Source organism: Scleropages formosus, chromosome 17 (genome assembly GCF_900964775.1).
Source record: "Scleropages formosus chromosome 17, fSclFor1.1, whole genome shotgun sequence".
Classification (NCBI taxonomy): domain Eukaryota; kingdom Metazoa; phylum Chordata; class Actinopteri; order Osteoglossiformes; family Osteoglossidae; genus Scleropages; species Scleropages formosus.
Window position 1 is genome coordinate 7,822,595 of NC_041822.1, and position 20,631 is coordinate 7,843,225.

General features: G+C 38.1%; 1 protein-coding gene across 1 annotated transcript in view; it reads left to right on the plus strand.

The window, feature by feature from the left end:
* cfap299 (cilia and flagella associated protein 299) overlaps positions 1-20,631 on the plus strand; it is a 55,431-nt gene that overhangs the window by 13,638 nt on the left and 21,162 nt on the right. Inside the window, exon 3 of the mRNA XM_018759061.2 lies at positions 2,527-2,617. Coding sequence (XP_018614577.1) covers positions 2,527-2,617 — 91 coding nt within the window. The remainder of the gene's footprint in view (positions 1-2,526; positions 2,618-20,631) is intronic.

Genomic DNA, 20,631 nt, shown 5'->3' on the forward strand with positions numbered 1-20,631 from the left:
CACTGAAGATGATTGAACGAACTGCCATTGGCATCCTTTACCTGTAAGGCACTGACTTTTAATCTAAATGATGATTCTTCAGGTAACTTTGACAGTACAACTGTCACTGCACAATATGGAGCAGAACAACAAAAACAAAAAATGCACCTTCCAAGCCCAAATGGGGTATTTTTTGGTCGATAACTATAAAATAAGTATGTTTAATTTTGATATGTACTCAGTCTTCGAAAACAGTTTATACTGAAGTGAACATTTTTTGCCTCTTGTTATCATATGCAGTGTATTGTAGCTGCATTGGCAGTTGAATTAATTGGCTTGAACTCAGTCTTGAACGCTTACAGTTGGTGGATGTTAATTTTGGATGAAAGAAATTGCTGGTAGTGCACTGTTCAACTGTTTGAAACATTACTGCCAATGTTTGGTCAGGTGTGGAATCTTCAATCCATTCCAGAACTCACTTTCTATGGAAACAAGCCAATTAAAGTGTTCAGATCCAACAATTTGAAAGGGAATCATTGGTTTGTCACTCTATTTAATTGTCGGGCAGAGGACAGAAGTACGCTGACTTCTCAGCTTGCAATTTGGACTGGAACACTGATCATTACTCGGATTGTTTAGAAATCCCACCACTGTGTCACAATGAAAGCTTAGTAATACAGATGTTTTGATGTATTCACAGGTAATGTTCTGTAAGAAACATAAGATTAAGCTGTAACGAATGAAAATTTTGCCGTTTAAGACTTTTCATCGGTTCATCCAGTGTACGGTCCCAAGTATACAGTGTAGCAGAGGTTTTGAGCGAACCTTGCTGACAGTTATGTTTTCTTACACATAGTAGTATTTATAGTGAGTGAGTGAGTCAGTCAGTCAGTCGTTTCACTTTTCCTGTAGAGGATCATGGTGATACCCAGCTAAACAGGGAGGCCCCTTTTATACCAGTGATTGCCAGCTTTTTTCTAGGGAATACCCAGGCATTCTCAGGCCATCTGAGAAATATAATCTCTCCATTGTGTCATGAGTCTGCCCTGGGGTCTCATCCCAATGGGACGGGTGTGGTGTAACTCCAGCAGGAGTCGACCAGGGGACATTCTTCCAACATGCTCTAACCACCTCAACTGACTGCTCTTGATTTGGACGAGCAGTGACTGTACTTGGGGGGCACGGTGGCGCAGCGGGTTGGACCGGGTCCTGCTCTCCGGTGGGTCTGGGGTTTGAGTCCCACTTGGGGTGCCTTGCGATGGACTGGCGTCCCGTCCTGGGTGTGTCCCCTCCCCCTCCGGCCTTACGCCCTGTGTTACCGGGTAGGCTCCGGTTCCCCGCGACCCGGTATGGGACAAGCGGTTCAGAAAATGTGTGTGACTGTACTTTGAAGCTCTCCCAGATCACCAAGCTCCTCACCTTGTAATGGAGTGAGGCCGACAGTTGCACGGAGAAACCTCATTTTTTCTGCTTGTATCTACAGTCTTGTTCTTTCACACATTACCCAAACCTCATGACCATAGGCAACAATGGCGGCATAGATTGAGTGGTAAACCAGGACCTTTTCCAAAGTGTCAGCTCCCACTTTACCACCAGAGACTGGTATTGTGCCTGCAAAATTTCTGGCACTGCTCCAGTTTGCCTTTCCATTTCCCATTCCCCTTTTCCATCACTCCTCAACCAGACTGAGATTCTTGAACTCCTCCACTGGGCAGTACACCCTCCCCTTTACCTGAAGAGAGCAACCAACTTTTTTCCAGGAGTGAATAAACAGGATAAGAAGGTGCTGCCAAGGCTGGAGGGCATCCAGTTGGAGGGGAATCAGAGTGGTATCTCTCCTGTTTGCAGATGATAATGATGCCCTTTTGCCTCATCTCACTGAGGATTTTGATGTGCACTCAAGTGACTCACTGTCTAATGTGAAGCATCTGGGTTAAAAATCAGCACCTCCAAGTCTGAGGTTTTGGTTCTCTCCTGGACAAGAGTGGGTGGGAATATAGTGGTGAAATATTAAATGCGTTTAAAAAGCTTTAATTAAGAACATTGTGTACGGAAGGTGGTGCAGTGGTGCAGCAGCCTTGGCTGGGTCCTGCTCTCTGGTGGGTCTGGGGTTCGAGTCCTGCTTGGGGTATAACATGGCTTGTGATGGCACACTGTTGTTGGATATGTAAGATCTCGTCATGAAGCTGTGCTCTATTTGGCATATATCCTTTATCTGTGATGTTATTCTCTTTGAATTACCACAGACACAGAGTAAAAACTACCACAAATAGAAATTTATGACCTTGGATCTACTTTTCAGATTTTCATATACCTACCGAAACAGAATGCGTGTTAGCATTTCTTTTAGGATTTTAAATTTCTGTGATGAAAACCAGAATTGATCTTCAGTAAATATTCGTAATATTTCCCAGGTACTGATAAAAACAACAGAACAGTAAGCTTGTTGTGTTAGATAGTAAAAACTTGAAAGGATCTTTATTGAAGTTGTAGAAAAGCTTTTTTAAAAAGAAACATTTCAAGCCATCTGAATGTTGTCTTTTCCAGAACATTGGCAAGTGTTGGAAAAGAACTAAAAGATAACTTCCTGAAAGCCCTGGCAGAGCGAGAGGAGGCCAACCGCAGTGGGAAAATGACTGTGAGTACATTATTACTGCACTCCATTTGCTACGTAATGGGATTCCCTCATCATATTAAGGTAATTCCATTAGGACACTAACAAGTTCCACACTGTTGCATTTAGAAGGAATGACACACCACTACTCTGTAAATTACAAATATGCATGAATTCCAAATACCATGTAAATATCCTGAAATGCCAAAAAGTCTTCCAGTTTGAAAATGCCTCTTCAGTGCTATAGTTAAATGCAAATGATCTTGTAGATAAAACGGTGCATATCTTTATATTGTGGATAAAATTCTACCCCAGATAATACCTTAACTTTTCCCCTCTGAACTACATTTTTCTTTATTTACATTTACTTTTTTAGCAAACAACTTTTCTCCAGAGCAACTTCTAATGAACTCTATGTAGTGTTATCAGCCCACACACCTTATTCACAGTGAGATACACCACTTACACTGGGTCATTCATCCATAAATCAGTGGAACACACTCACTCTCTGTCACTCACACACTATGGGGGAACTGAACAGCATGTCTTTGGACTGTGGGAGGAAACCAGAGCACCTGGAGGAAACCCACACAGATACAGAGAGAACATGCAAACTCCATACAGACTGGGGATCAAACCCATACCCTCTCACACCACCCAGGCGCTGTGAGACAGCAGTGCTACTCTCTGTGCTACCATGATTACACATATATGATTATATGATACAATATATACTGATATATTTATAATGGTTATAGCTTACCCCTCTATATACAGTAACATATAACATTTATACCGATATATTTATAATAGTTATATCTTACCCCTCGATATACAGTAACATACATTTTGCTGTATGTTTTGCTCAGGACATTGTTTCATTTTGTAGGTTTCATTTTTAATTTAAAGTTTTTAGTTTAAAGTTTCTCAAGCAGTTACAGCAATTTAGGACAACTGCAGTTACAGTCCTATTCTGAATTTCAAGCTTGCTGTTTTAAACTTAAAGAATAAGTTGACTTGAAATAAACATTGTATTTATTTAAAAGCTGCTATGTTAATCTTGCATTGAGATGTATGGACTTCTGTGTGTGCGGTTAAAGTATGAACGTATTCCTTAAATGATTTACGATGATCTAAAGCCTAGGGAAGGATGTGTTTTACATTCCTTTTTGATCGGCAGCCTTATGACAACAAACATAAGGACATCCTGACTTAGTACAGCGTAAAGAAAAAAAAGTTTAAAAGTAAAATGTGACCTTTCCTTACTTGCCCCCAGGTGATTTGTAATTATAAGATCACACAAGGCGCAGTGAAGGCGCACAGTGGAGGCGACAGGCCCAGATTTCCCCACTGGTTCTTGACTGTGTAAACAGTCCTTGGTAGAACTCTGTTATAACTTTCTCAACTTGCGTTACTGAAGTCTGTGTGTAACCAGTGGGTTACAGCTTGTTCCTTTCACAGGCGTTCAAAGAAACCACTGTAGCTGAGTCAGAAAAAAAGCTGTGAATTAAGCAGTGTCTAATATACCTCTTCCTGTGCTTTAAAAAAAGAGAAAAAATATGGAACAAAATATAGTGTTGTGTATCACCAACAATATTGTGCTGACATGAGCTTTTCCCCCTTTCTATTTTTTTCTGCTGAAGTCCTTCCTCTCATGAAAAAGTGTGCTAAAAAATGTTTATTTTCCTCCACTCCCTTCTCCCCTTCAAATTGAACCCACATTTGGGCACTTAATACCTTTTCTCTTGGATACTATTTGAGTAACTGGTGATCTTCAGACGGGGGGTGCAGTGGCGCAGCGGGTTTGGCCCAGTCCTGCTCTCTGGTGGGTCTGGGGTTCCAGTCCCGCTTGGGGTGCCTTGTGATGGAGTGGTGTCCCGCCCTGGGTGTGTCCCCTCCCCCTCCAGCCTTGCTCCCTGTGTTGCCGGGTTAGGCTCTGGCTCCCCGTGACCCCGAATGGGACAAGCGGTTCAGAAAGTGTGTGTGTGTGTGTGTTTGTAATTTTCATATAGCTTGACAAGGATTTCCCTGTATTGTATGTTTATGTCGAGTGATTGTACTCCAGACAAGGTTTAAGCATCGGAACATTACGATGCATGTACCATTCAAAATATTATATGCATGTTCATTCGGTCCTTATTGATTTAGCTCGCACTTTTTGTCCAAGGTGACTTACAATATCCAAGCTCAATAAAATGATTTACGCATTTATATGGTTGGGTAGTTTTTACTGTATCAGTTCCAGGTAAGTACCATGATTAAGGGTAATGTCGTTTTACATTATATAATTATATTGTGAAAATATGTTCATTGACATATGCAGTAAAAATAAATCCGCAGGTGAAGAAGTGAGGTACTCTAAGAAAAGCGAATTATCCTGAATTCAGTAATCCCTGAGTCAGTATGCAAACTCCCATGTCGACAAGATGCCAGGTATTTCTAGCATGCATTAATTTAAAACCAGCAACTCATCCAGTGAACCATGCGAAATATAAACTTACAAAACAAAAAAAGATGTAGTTCTGTTAAATGCATCTCCATATGACATAAAACAGACTGTTGAGCACATAGTACTCTTTGTTCCTTTTCTGCATTGATCTGGATAATATGTCCAGTATTATTTGTGACATTTTGTGCTTCCTTTCCATTAGTGGCCCTTACCAGCCTGTTAAACAAGGTGCTTTGAAGAAGGTACTGACATCTTCATATAGATCCGTCCAAAAACGCCCCCATAGTACAACAGTAGTTAAACTGAGGGTTTTGTACCTGTGAAATACTTGTTTGAGAAATACTGTTGTCATTAGCAGAAAATAAAGATTTTTTTTTTCCATTTCGCTGACATTTCACTGTGCTTAAATAGTTATTAATAATGAATATAATATAATTTAATATGATTAAATTAGTTTTCTCTAAACAGCTTTAAAACTGAGTAAAGGGGCCGGTATATCAATTTTAGTAAAGAGCAGTTTCTGATAGTCATGTCATTAGTGAATCTTTGATACGGATAAATAGTCACATTGGGTAAAGATAACTGGCCTGCTGGAAGGTATGCTGTACATGAGCTTTTTAGTAGACTAGTACAAGTATACTGCAGAGGAACACAAGAACTGTGTCTGCCTGTCAAGCAATTAGGGAAACTAATAGGAGAAACAAGTTTTAATAACCCCTTCATGCACTGTTAACTCCCGTTTGTGTCCCTCCTGAGGCTAAAGTAGGGCAGAACCTGTGTGTCGTGAGCTTAAAGAAAGGATGAGGACCTACGGTTTCCATAGAGGGTGCAAAATAAAAGCCGGTTAATTTAGCAGGCTCCCGTGAATGCTGTTGCCTCCAGGCTGTTTGAATTGCTCTCCCATTATTATTTTCATCAGTTGAGACTCTAAAGGCTGCTGCTGCCCAGCCTGCGACGTGCTTTTCATTTCGGCTGCGGAAGCTATAACTTTGCCGAAAGTGACACGCAAACAAAAGGTGCACCTGGGCAGCTTTTCGTCCGTATTCTCAAAAGGGTGAGACGTGAGGTTTTGTCAAAGCCAGGTCACATCTGGGAAGTACAGCTAAGGGTGACTATTGTTCGGGGTGCGTTTTTGAAATGAAAGGTGTCCTTTTTGTTGCACTTGTAGGGGGTGTGGAGGTATCTTGACATCGCAAGTTCTGTCCGATGCTTCCGATGCATCTATGCTTCTTCAAAGAAGGAATAACATGGTATTCATTCATTACTCTACATAAATACACACACACATTTTCTGAACCGCTTGTCCCATACGGGGTCGCGGGGAACCGGAGCCTACCCGGCAACACAGGGCGTAATCTACATAAATAATTTTTCATTTTTATTGTTTATGCAGTGTTGTTATAAATTACGAATTATACCTTCCTAATTAAAATTTAATGGGGTGTTTAACAAGGTGTTTAATGTGTACTTAAGAACCACTGTTTGTCTTGTAATTATGTCACCCTCGGGCTCATGGAAGAAGGGTTATTATGTCATAGCAAATGCCAAAATGCGAGCACTTTCCCATATATAAACCAGTCAGCTAACATTAGCCTATATAATGATCACATTTCAATTAATTGGACAGCAGAACTGATTAGAAGCTGAGTTCCAACATTTTATTAAAATGCCTATACAAATATGTAATTAATAAAATATCAAAGGAAAAAAGTTTTCCGACACAGCTGTAGTGGCAGGCCTATTTATTATCACTCAAGAGTTTTGAAGCACAGTGAATAAAAGAAACATTTCAGTATAATCAAAATATGTAATGAGGTATAGGATTATTGTAATTTTAAAGTATGTGTAAACATATACATTGTGAATGAACATTTTATAGTTTTTATATTTCAGTATATGAATTCTTGCATATTCTCCACTTGTTTTGTAGTTTTATGTACGTTCAAGTGAAAATTCTGGGGGCTGATTTTTGGGTTAAAATATTCATGTATAAAATTGAAACGATAACATCAAAGGCCAATGAAAAAATAATGATGGAGAACTTCTCATGAATTTTGATTGTGTCTCCATATTAGCTGGTGTCTATGCACGCTCACCACAGATACTTCATTACAGCGGTCTGATTTAGCACTGTGGACTCTTACCAGGGTGCCATCCTGCACAAAGGCAGTTTGTCTTTGGTCCGTGGACCCAACAAATTCTGTATTGATAAGGCCTTTTCCTCTGTATAGGTAATAAGGTGGTTAGTGAAGCAACCAAAGATCAAGTTTAACATTAAAATTAAATACGATTTCCCAGACCTATAGCATTACAGTCAGTTCACAGAGCCTTGCTCCCTAGGCCTTTGTCCCTGTCACTGGCAGTAAAATAACAATGGCAACTTGATTTCAAAGCACCAGAGTTTTATGGAAGGGAGAGTTTTGAAAAAGACTATCATATGACTTTGGTCGTAATTGGAAAAAAGAGTTGTATAGAGGTGAAGACATTAGCCTGTCACTATACCCCAATTTATAATTCACCTTTTATAGGTATTTTATAAAGAATGTCTTTTTATGAAGATCTCACAAATGTCGTGTATAGATGAAAACTGCTCAACTGCTGATTAGCGCAAATATAACCATCTGATTCAAAATATTGTTCTTGGTTTTATTTTGATTTTGCTGATTTCTGGAAAAAAAAAAAAAAACATTGTAATGTTGGGTTTAGTGGTCAGTTTTTCTTGGTCATTCCAAGAAACTCCTTTCATAGACAAAACATTGTTTTAAAAAGTGATTTAAAGAGAGATTACCTAGAAGTTAACAGACACATAGTATTTGCCACTGTTTTCAAATTCTGGAGAATTCAGGGGAAAATCCTTCAAAAGCTTTCAGTATAACTGAATGTTTTAGCTGGGGCAATAAGAAACTGATTGAATGTAACTCTTAAATGTGTTAGTTTTACATGTCTTAATGCATAATATGCTACAGCTGGTAGCATAGTGGTTAAAGCCCACTATGTAGTCTCACCTGTAGTATTCTTGAGTAAGGTACTTACATTTACATTACATTTACATTTATTGCATTTATTTATTTAGCTGATGCTTTTCTCCAAAGCAACTCCCAATGAACTCTATGTAGTGTTACTAGCCCACACACCTTATTCACCGCAGTGACTTACACTGCTAGATACACTACTTACACTGGGTCACTCATCCATACATTAGTGGAACACACGCTCTCTGTCACTCACACACTATGGGGGAACCTGAACAGCATGTATTTGGATGGTGGGAGGAAACCAGAGCACCCAAAGACTTACACTGCTAGATACACTACTTACACTGGGTCACTCATCCATACATTAGTGGAACACACTCTCTCTGTCACTCACACACTACGGGGGAACTTGAACAGCATGTCTGTGGACTTGCCCTGTTTGCCCTGAATTGGTCCAGTAAAATTACTGCGCTGTATAAATGGGTAAAAACTGTACATAGTTTAACATTGTAAGTCACTTTGGAGAAAAGTGTCAGCTAAATAAATACATTTAAATGTCCACGTGTTGATGGATATGCGTTACATTTGCACACTGCAACTCTTGGCTGTTTGTGCATCGTTTGCAAGTTCTGTGTTCATGTGGGATCTAACTGGTCAATTTGAATTTCCTGTGTTACTGTGTGCATTAGTACCCTGCAATCTCCTAAAGGTGTATACAGGTTTTACCCTCTCTTATGCCCTGTTATGCTTCCTGGCATTACTTTTTTGCTTTGGACTGCCAGGGTTGTTTTAAATAACTGCTTTCTGAAAATTAAGTGATAAATGGTTTAACTATGGTTAACAGTCCAATCGTTGTAAATCTGTTCACTGCCTTATATTACCATGGACACCTAGTGTCTGAAAGTCCATCTTAGTCCATCTTAAGTAGTTTTCGCTCTCCATCTGTCTAAAGAACAGCTCTGCTACTCCTCTGTGTTTGAGAGCAGTTCAAATGATCTAACCAAATGCAGAAAAGGTCTTATCCATATGTAATGCCATATATGTTAAAATAGTAATATTTATTCACAAGAATACACCAATCAACACAACATCGCTTTGACAATCAGAATCAGAAGTGCAGCTTTAACACATGAGTGAAATTCCATGTCCTTTAAAATCTGCAGTGATCAGACCAGTCTAATGTCCCTTACAGATAAATAATTTATAGACATATGACCTATTGTCATAATCACGAATCTGTTTTTGTTCCTGTGGTCACGGAGAGAGGGTTTAGTATTCTACAAAGCACATTTACTTTGATCCACACTCCTACGTGATCTACAAATCAGCTTGTGATCATGCACTCTCTGGAACACATGGAGCACATTCTTTGGAATCCTCTTTGTTTTATCACAACACATGGACTTAGATTTGTATTATTCCACCTGAGTAAATACTGTACGGTATTTCACCCACTTAGGTCAGTCCATATGTATTACAGGAGCATTCTTTAGCTTTCAGTGTGGCTGTTTTTAACCATATAACAGTCTCGGTGACCTCTGCCATCTGAGCGGAAGTCCAGGAATGCATATTTATGATTCCTTTCTTGAACGACCAGCTGGTGGCCACAAGTAGTTTCATAATCTGCGCCGGAGTATTTTTGCATTAATGGGCATGGTACCCTGGAAAAGTCAAAAATTTGATCTCATGCTGTAACATCCAGTGTTGCAGAGCTGGACATGCCAAATTCTGCACATATATTCATTTCATTGCAATGTATTGTACAGTCGGTGCACCCATAGTGTGTGAGTGACAGAGAGAGTGTGTTCCACAGGTGTAAAGGAGACTTGCCAGATAAGAAGACGGTCTGAAATAGACTTCCTTCCTTTGCCAAAAATGAACTGGTATTTATCTGTTATTTGTGGGTGATATCTGATATTACTCATTCACCATCTGAAAAAATTTTGAAAGGACATTAAATCTTGTCTCGCAAAAAAAAAGTTTTGCCGGTTAATTACATTGCTATTTTGGAAGTAGAATTATTGTTTCAGAAGTTCATGTGCATGTGTTTGGAAGTTTTATTGCAACTCATCATGTGAGAATTACTTGCCAGCAGATACAGGGGCAGATTAGTACTCTTGACCCCTTTTACATTTCTCTCTGTCACCCTTTCTTTTTGTCGTTCTGTACGTTAAATATACGAAGTGGTGGGAAGAAAACTGCCTGTCGGTATGAAGATCTTGTTAAAGCCCTGAATGAATCTGGGGAGTTTAGTGTTGTAAGTTGCCTGTGACAAAGGTGTCAACTAAATACTAGTTAATAATCATTGTACAATCTTAAAGAAAGGTGTCTGCTAAATGAAAAGATGTAAATGTTAAGAATCCAGTGTTTATTTTTGTTTCTGTTCCAGAAATGCCTATTTTTGTATTTTACCCAGTATACAGTACCATAGCATATGAAAACATGTCTAGGACATGTTCCGTGTTTATCATCCCTTTGCATTTACCTACAGAGCATTTTATTTATTTTATAGGTGTGAAATTTAATTGAAATAATGTTTTAGTAGTAAAATAGTATTTGCATTACTTAGAGACTGTGAATTTAATTAGAATATTATGTTCAATAACAGCCTCAGGGTTTCCTAGCACTCCAGAGGAGCTTGTCAGTAGAGCAGTGATCCAACAAAAACAGAATCACATTTGAACATGTATTTCCACTGGGAGGAAGAGGGGCTCAGGAGCTTTAATCAAGACTCGCCAACAGTTGAGCCTTTGATAAAGACCTACTCTGTCCATCTATCTTACTTCTCGGAAGGGTACCCTGGCTTATGTCACCCACTTTGATCCTGGCTTGGAAACAGGGTAAAGGACATATCTCTTCTGGAAAACAGTCACAGATAACACTGGTCAGCCTGTGATGTAGTGCAATAAAAACTCTTGCTCTGACAGCTCCCTTGTGTGGGGTATGTAGTATCTCTTTCTTCTTTTACACGCGGGAACGGTGCGCCATTAATTTTCCAAGCTCTGTCATAAACATTGCCTTCTCTCTGAAGAGAAACCGTGCTACTGTATAGCCCTGTAAGGAAGATGGAGAACAATATTTAGTTTGAAAGAGCTCCTAGTGATGACGCCAACAACAGCAACTCACGTTTTTGGCATGTGTCTTGGATAAGTGTCTTGGGTGGGAATAGTACTTATACTTTCATAGTGGAACTTGGATTTAATTGGTTTGGCTACAAAGAGATTTTGGTAGCCAGCATTATATTTTTACATTTGGATTATTTTAGTATTTAAAGGTATATTTTAATGAGTCTCCCAAATGAAATTGTTACCACTGCAGCTTATGCCAGAACTACATGCAGTTTTAGTAAAATAGTTCAGAGAACACAATGAGAGAACTGAAACACTTAAGGTTTCATTTGGGTGGAGTACATAGAAAAAAAAATGCTGGGTTTCTTTCAGGTTTTGATTATCAACAGTCCCCCGTCCATTAACCGTATCCTTGAGAATCTCGAATTGCCATGTATTGTTGTAACAGTAGGTCCAATGTCTTTCAGTCCAGCAAGTGGACTATAAACTTATACTAAAATACATTCAAGGAGACATTTATTATAATTAGTTTTAAAATAACTTTAATTACATGTTGAGGTGCTCTGGTTTGCATCACATTCTAGTGGTAATTGTAAAGTTCCTAGGTTTAATTACCACAGGTGTAACTAGTTTTCTGAAAATATCATTTAACCCTATCATAACTGCCAACTCCATATGCAAGTTCAGCATATTTTTGACTTGTTATTTTTTTTAAATAGTAAATATCAGTTCTAATCACTTCCAAGATGCTTTTTAGTGTCCTAATGACATTTTCTCAGAAATTCTTACTTTGCTCTGTTCTACTAAAATGTTTTATATGATCCGAAATAGTTTTCGCTATAATATTGTGCTTTAAAAATACAAGGGTAAGTCAAAAAGCATCTGTAACAACTTGCCTTTGACCAGGTTTTTAATATTGTGGATACTTTTTGACTTTCCCTCGCACAAATTCTACTTATAAAATGCAAGGTTATTATACTGTATAACTGAAATGTAACCTCAAAAAAAATCCTCAGCAATATGATATCATACAAATAGGGCAGCTGGTAGCATATTGGCTAGAGCCTTTGGACTCAGAGGTTGCAGGTATGAATCCTACCTCCAACTGCAGTACCCTTGAGTAACGCACTTACCCTGGATTCCTCCATTAAAATTTAGCCAGCTGTATAAATGCATAAATAATTGTAAGAAGCTTAACACTGTAACTTGCTTTGGAGAAAAGTGTCACATCATCCATAGTGTCTTCTTTCGCACAGATCCCTGAGGATAAAGTACACAGGAGTGACTCTTGCTGTTGTTTTTTTAATTGCAGTATTTAACTCCGTAAAACATAATTTCCGTAAAGCTGTTACAATAGCGATCCCATTGTGTAGTTATACTAATCTGAGTTGATGCTGAACAATTATAAAAATTGATTTCATATGTTCAGAGCATACTTACTGGAGTATTGTTGCTTGCACCATTTCCAGACATCCGATGCTTTGACTCTTTTTCCATGACAATATACCACTTGTGTCACTCATACGTATACACTCCCAAGTGTTCCTCTCAGAGGGAAATTGAAACCATTAAGACATCTGGTTTAGAAAGACGATGGTTGTTATGTGGGACGGCAAAATTATGACTCTTGGGAGGAGGGGAAAAGAAGAGTAGTTCAACATAATTTGACTCTCTGTTTTGACATTGGCTGAAATCTGGCAGGCTGTCATAAAATGCATAGTGCTTTAGTTTCACACTAGTGCTTAAATGATGTACTAATCCACAGTTTCCCTTCAGTTGCTGTCAATAAATTGTTCGCAGTCCTTTTATGTTAATTTCCAAAGCAATTATCTGTTTTGTCTAGCAGTAGTCTATACAATGTTGGTCTTCGAGTCTTTGGGAGACAGATTTCGCTCACGAAGGAACATTTGTTACACAAAAATACTATGCGGTTGCCATAGTGTCATTGTAAGGACTGTGAAGTTGTGATAAAATATGTACCTAATATCTGATGTTCTTTTGGTTTAGATAATTATTTCCCAAACCTTGAAATTAAGTTTAAAAGTATGTGTTATGAGTATGAGTAGGTTTAATTGTTATATTAAAGTTAATATTCGGTGGAATGGATGCAGAGGTGGGTAGAAATGAGTGACATTTACTATGTTACTTGTATTTCAGTGACGTACTGAAGAAATAAGCAATAGGAGGAAGCTGGTAACACAGAGGTTAGAGCTGCCACCTTGCACTCAAAGGACCCAAGATTTTTGCTACAGTACCCTTGAGCAAGGTGTTAATCCTAACAATTGCTTCAGTAGAAATTGCATGGCTGGATAAATGGGTAAATCCTTGTAAATAACAGCATTGTTAGCAATGTCACTTTGGAGTAAAACATCAACTAAATAACTAAATGTCAGTTTTCTCCTGCCTTGTTGGACTTTTGTATTGTTTTTGTTAACTTTTTGGATTTGATGTTTTGACATTCTCTCCTTAAAATCAGAGAAGTCACCTTTCCCGTGACATATTAGCAGCGCACACCTCACTGCCAGCTGGCTTCTTTGTGGATTTCGTTCAACACTGTCAGCTGTCAGTCAGGGTTTCCTTTACTGTGATCCATTAGCAATGACATGTCATTAGACTGTTATATGCTATGTGTAACTGACAGGAGGAGTGTATTAATACCATAAAACATGCACAGCACATTCTCTGTGTACTGCGGACAATTAGAGTGAAGTGGTAACGAGTCAGAGGTTTGTGTTTAGTTTTTTGCATCTTTACTTAGTTTTGTTCTGCTTGGCAACCTGATTTAAATATGTTTAATAATCCGAAAATAGGTCTTTTTCATACATGGGGATGCGGTGACGTGGTGGGTTTGACTGGGTCCTGCTCTCTGGTGGGTCTGCGGTTCGAGTCCTGCTTGAGGTGCCTTGCGATGGACTGGCGTCCTGTCCTGGGTGAGCCCCCTTCCCCTCCAGCCTTGCACCTTGTGTTGCTGGGTTAGGCTCCAGTTCACTTTGGGGCAAGCAGTTTCAGACTGTGTGTGTGTGTGTGTGTGTGTGTGTGTGTACTTTCTTTAACGACATACAAAACCCGTACTGTAATACTGTAATTTTTTGGAAAAAGAAATGCTTGGAAATCTAAAATATGTTCTTTCCCATTGACATTAATGCAGAAGACATTAAATAACCGTCTAAAACAAATATTTTTGTGAAACATTTAAGGGCTTAAGACTTTTGCATATAAGTAAATGAAATGTAAATGTAATGTATGAGTTCACGAACCTCAAAAATGTAATGAATGCATATCTACCCTGACTTCAGAGGGTTTACTACCTACACATCCACCCTAACCCTAGATGGCATATTGACTGTAAACGCAGCTACACGTCACATGTGCGTTGTGATCCGTGCCAGTGTACGGTGTGATCCACTCAACCGAACATGTCACGGTAAGTAGTTGCTTTTTTCTCGTTGTGTAGCTGCCTTGCTAACTATTAACCACTAATTAGGCAACAAAAATATAATATAATAAATATAAGAAATTTTTAAAAAAGCTAAAACCATCTGATGGACCTGTTAAAATTGTTTGTGGTCCATTTGGAACATTAAAAAGCCTAATCTGAATCAAAGTAACTTGATATAGATCATTTTTGGACCTGATACATTTTTACTTCTGTTCATGTAGAGTACTTTTGTTTTACTTGAGTGTTTTGAAGTGACGGTATTTTCACTTGGCTGTTTTTTTTACTACCCACCTATGAACAAATTTTACTGCCCACCTATGAACTCATTGAAAGAGCTATGCAGTGTTCAGATGCTATTCCAGCCTTACTTTGCTGGAAAAATTTGAGTTGTTTTTCAATTGTCTTTTTGCACTGAGCACATGCCCTCTGCTGCACAGTCCATTTAAATGATCAGGAAAGTAGGATAGTTTGAGTCAAAGGATGATTGCCTGGAACAAGCCCTCCTAATCCCACAGGAAACTACTGTCTGTGTATACGTTGTGTCTGGATCTGACAAACAAAATACCAGAAGGATGCTGTTTATGACTAAAATCAAGACAAGAAGAAAGTATTAAAACAAGATAATGCTGTGGTGTATTTACTGCTCTCTTTCAGCCTTGAAGTCCGTCGTTAGGAAAAGTCCAAGGCATTCCTGTTCTCAGATTCATAGAACCAATATTTTGTGGTTCTGTTTCCAAGAGCTCAGTGAAGATTTGGCTATTAAATTAAATTTTTATATAGGTATTATAGTATATGGATGTGGTCACTGTGTACAAAGGCTTCAGCTAAACAAAGATATAAAATAACAATAAAAATGCACTCACGCACTCACTCACTCAGAAGCTGCTTGTCCCGAGTGGGGCCGTGGCGAACTGGAGCCTAACCCAGCAACACAAGGCACAAGGCTGGAGGGGGAGGGACACACCCAGGACGGGACGCCAGTCCAGCACAAGGCATCCCAAGCGGGACTCGAACCCCAGATCCCCCCAGAAAGCAGGAGCCAGCCAAACCCGCTGCGCAACTGTACCCCCCTAACAATAAAATAATAGTACTAATAATAGAAGAAACATGGTCTATGACACTAACTGCATTGGTTTTGTTGCTTCTTCATTACTTTCTTCAAATAATATTGCTTAAGCTTCATAATAATTTATAATACATGTCTAATGCTATGCATTAAATGCTCAATGATGAATACATTGGCAAGTCACATCTTCTCAGCAAGCAGAATAATGAACCTGTGCACATCATTAACTTTGTGCTGCACCTCTGAGTTAACTGCAATCTGAAACGCCAGGAATGTAATTAAAGACACATCTTAAAAGGGAATGGAAATGTACAGCTATAATAGCGTTATTTTATAGATGCAATAATTAAGTTCAAAATTTTAATTTTTATGTTTGTATTAGAGGGGGATGCGGTGGCGCAGTGGGTTGGACCGGGTCCTGCTCTCCGGTAGGTCTGGGGTTCGAGTCTCACCTGCTTGCTGACAAGATGCCCATATCAATTCCTATACCAGCAATTTTGGTGAGCTACAGGAAGTAATGGGAATTGCCCATGAGTCTGTATCATCAATAACATACTGATTCAGCCCCGTGTGAGGCAGATGTTGCTGTTATAAGAGGCTCCCTGGCAACCGCTAGTAAAATTGGCTACATTAAGCACATATTTTTTTGACCTGTTACCAGGTCAAACCAAGGGAGCATAGTGTTAAAGAAATCATGCTGTAATACAAGAGTTCCTCTTTTTTGCAATCAAGCAAAATGCATAACTATACCCGAATATCTCACCTCTTGAAGTACAGGTGTGTCCACTTCATCGGTCAAGATCTAACCAGTAAAAAATAAATTAAGCAGTGCGCAGCTAGAATTACTAATTTACTTCTGTCAAACTGATCTTTACTATAAATATATAAAAGTCTTTCTGTTCCACTTTTTTAGTATTTTCATTACACTGGATATATGTGAACACATTCTTCTTCTTCAAATGTATGTAATTCTACTTTCTTGCTCATTGTATTTAAAATTTTTAGACATTTAAAAACTATTTATTTTTGGTTATTTCTTAATTTTTAATGAATTAATTTCTTTAAAAGAGTAAATTAATATTTTTGAAAGTGAAGCACATATTTTGATTCTAAGGATGCAATGCCTGAAACAACTTTCTAAACAAAGGTCTTTACTTTGTAATGAATATTCATATTTACTTTTGACGAGAACTCATTCAAATTACTCACATTCTTTCTACTGACATTCTTCTACTTCTATATGGGTGATAAGCTTTTCACTCAAAAAAGATTTAGGAGGCTTTTCTCAGTCACAGAAATACCATTAAATTTCACAAAGGTTGGTTTCAGGTCAAAAGAATTAACCTGGCATTGCATGTGTGACTGAAGTGGAATAACAGGGCAATAGGGCCAGTAAGCATGATTTCCAGGTCTTTCAGGGTTTATTTTAGACCCCTTCTCTGTTATAAACACATTTCAGTTAATTTAGCATGTCCTCTTTGGTATGTATAAGATTTCCTTCCCTCAACCACACACCCTCGTCCTTCCCACACAAGGAAATTCAACATACTTGGCGATTAGCTGGAACTGAGTATCTGGGTAAATACATTTTATGGCAGGACATGTGTTACACCTCAAGGCACAGCGATCTTGCTAAGTAAATTAACTTTGGCATTTCACCCTATGACAGCCACATACTAAGAAGAGAAAGACTGTGTGAAAAGGTGTCGACACAGAACATTGTTTTTACAGCATTTTATAGCATTGTTTTACTGTAGTTTTGGTCTTTGGTCAAGAAGTTCCTCAGTGTATGTATTGGTCCAAAAATGTTATCTTATACTTACATAGTCCGAATAATGTAAGAACAAAATTCTTTCTACCTATCTAAAGGCCTTATGAATAAGAATGCTAAATACTTTTTTTTTTTCTGTTTGTTTGATTGAACTTGATTGTTCATGATCAGATCCCATAAGAAACTTGGTACTGAGTTCCATGTAAAGTGGAGTGATAAATTTATGCCATTAGGCAATTTATGGCTGCCCTGAAAATGGAAACAAGCTTGTTCCATTATCAGCTGGCAGAGATGTGAAGTAAGGCACAGCGAAGTAACTAGTGGGCAGAAGACCTGCATGCACCAAGGGGTCAGATATCATGAGGCATGCGGTGTGATACAGGCAGGTGAGGAGAGGCTGAGTTATGTGCAAAGACACATGTACAGGTGTGAATTATAGGTAGTATTGTTTTTAGGCACTGACGTCTATACGTAGCATTGATTTATTTCACTTACTATAGCTTGACATTTATTTGTACAGTTTCCTTCAAGATGAATAAATTACCAACAGTGTCTCTTATCTATCATCTATTTTACTTTTAGATGACTATAGCTTCTTATTATGGCTCATGTAGTTCCTCAGAGGGGTCTGATCTTACCCACTTCTGTGTGTGCTGTTTATTTATGTCTAGTCTTTAATTACCAACCTAAAAATCAATCTATCACAAGTCTTTCATTTGTTAAATTGTTTTTGACCACCTACATTGTTATCTCTACTTAGCCTCATAAAATGCAGCCATATTTGCCAAAGCTGGATCTTTATGTGGACATATGTGCAGCTTCTGCATTTGCTTTTCCTTTACATCATTTGCAGGGAGAGTCTACGCTCTAATTATTGAGTATCCCATTAACAAAAATGTGTTTTAACAAATTAAAACAACATTCCATTTCACTGATCATTTTTAACATCAGAATAAATGTTATTTTAGAAAAAATAAGATGGAGTGGGCCATATTTTTTATGTAGAGTAGATCATATTAATGTCACAGTTGTTTTATTAGGCTGTTTGAGGGTCAGTCTAACTGAATGTACAACGTATAATATGCTAGAAATAATTTCAGTCTCTCTGTACCATGGTACAGTGTTTGGTCCAACTCTTTTGTTGTCACATTTAATTTCAGTTGCTATAAAGCAGCGTCGCTGTTTTTAAGTACTGACTCTGAAGTGTGTGTTGGGTGTATTGTGATTGAAGGGTGCGATAAAGAAACATGAGACAGTGCTTACCAGTGCTGAGTTAAAAGATTATGCTCCTTGTAATTTAGACCACAATTTAAAAGTGTATTTTCTTAGAAGTGACAACAAATGTTTCAGTTAGTGTGGGTTGTAGGGAAGGGAGAGATGCTCTGATCAATGCAATCCAACTGTCAAATTTTGGTATGTGTATATTTATCACAGCATAACAGCCATGTGAATGGTATAATTATATGGTTCTTATTGCCAAAATAAATTGCTGTTCAGGTTCACCCATATTGTGTGAGCTGTAGAGAGAGTGCGTTCCACTGATGTATGGATGAGTAACCCATTGTAAGTAGTGTATCTAGCAGTGTAAGTCACCTTGGTGAATAAAGTATGAGCTGATAACACTACATAGAGTTTGTTGGAAGTTCCCTTTGGAGACAAGCGTTTGCTAAACGAATAAATGTACCAATTGTATATTTACTGGCAATTAAGGCAGAATTCAGATTTGCTTGTGTCAATGTGCCTTGTTCTGCATGTCTCGATTATGCACACTGACATTACTCATATCCAGACTCAGTTTATGATATCAAATTGACTGGACAAAAATGAGTGTACTCTCCGTTTACTAGGCAACAACGCATATCTAATTTTTGACAGAGTTTATATCTGAGAAAATTGGCATACAAAACGTAATTTCTGTCTATATCTGTCTGATCTTTTTTGCCCAAGACGATTTACAGCATTAAATAATCCATTTTCAAAGTTTTTTCCCCACTTATAAAGCCAGCTATTCCTACATGACAAAAAACAAGAATTGAATGCAAATCAAAGACCTTCAGCTTACAAGGAAAAAGCCGTAGCTATTATGCTGCATGCTAAATAGACTGTTGTGATTTATAAGTCTTCATAAAATATTACATTTAATTTTCGTTATAACTCTAAAGTTGTGTATTAAATCTATACAACTTCTAGTCCAGGCCATGGTGATAACCCATCTGGACTACTACAACTCTTCTCTTGTCTGGTCTTATGGTCTCTGCCGTAAAACCTCTCCAGCTGATACAGAAAGCTGCTGCACGAGTTGGGTTTGACCTACTGAAGCTTTCCCATGTATTCCCCTCCTCGTCTCTCTCCATCGGCTTACTATTGTTGCCCGGAACACGTTGAAAAATATAGTTATGGCCTACAAAGCTATCAACAGATCTTCTCCCCAGTACCTATCTGACAAACCCACACACAAAAGGTTCAAAATCCAAAGCACAAAGGTTTTTGGTTTTGGTTCCAGGGTGTTGGAATGACCTCCCCTTCTCGGTCAAAACTGCTGAATCTCAAGCAACTTTCAAGATGGCTCTGAAAGCTGAGCTCTTTTGAAATCACTTCCCCCCTGATTTCCTATGTGCTTATCTGATTAAAAAAAAAAACTATATAAAGCTACTGGTGTAATGTTTACTGGTTTATACAGTGGTATGAGGACCAATTTGACTGTGCTCATGAATCTCGTGTCTGCATCTAGATCTCTCTGTCTTTTGATGTAATGCACTTTTGTATTACTTTCTGAGATGTTAATTGCTTTGGAGAAAAGTGTCTGCAGAATTAATAATTGTAAATGTAAATTATAATATTATATTTATAGTATAGTAGATTATATTTAAATGAACTAGCAAATGTAATTTTTTAAATATTCCGTTTTTGCAATTCTTTGGAACAGAGATTTTAAGCAACTGTTATACGTGAATAAGTGTTTAACAGTATTAACGAAATATATTTTGCTGTTTTTTGTCACAAATTACAATATTAACTAGTTTCTATTTTTTGCATTTATAACAAAACTTCAGGCAATGGGTAAGTATAAAGATAACAGTATTCATCATAATACAGGCAGCCTTTCTTCAAACCTTCACTCTTATGTCAGTCTGCCTTTATTTATGCTAGTGTCTGACGCTTACCCCTTTCTAGACTGGTACATGCCTTCTCATTAACTGGCAAAACCCTAATATGTAAAAACAAATATATAACATCCAGTATAGATCCTGCTAACATAAAAATACATGT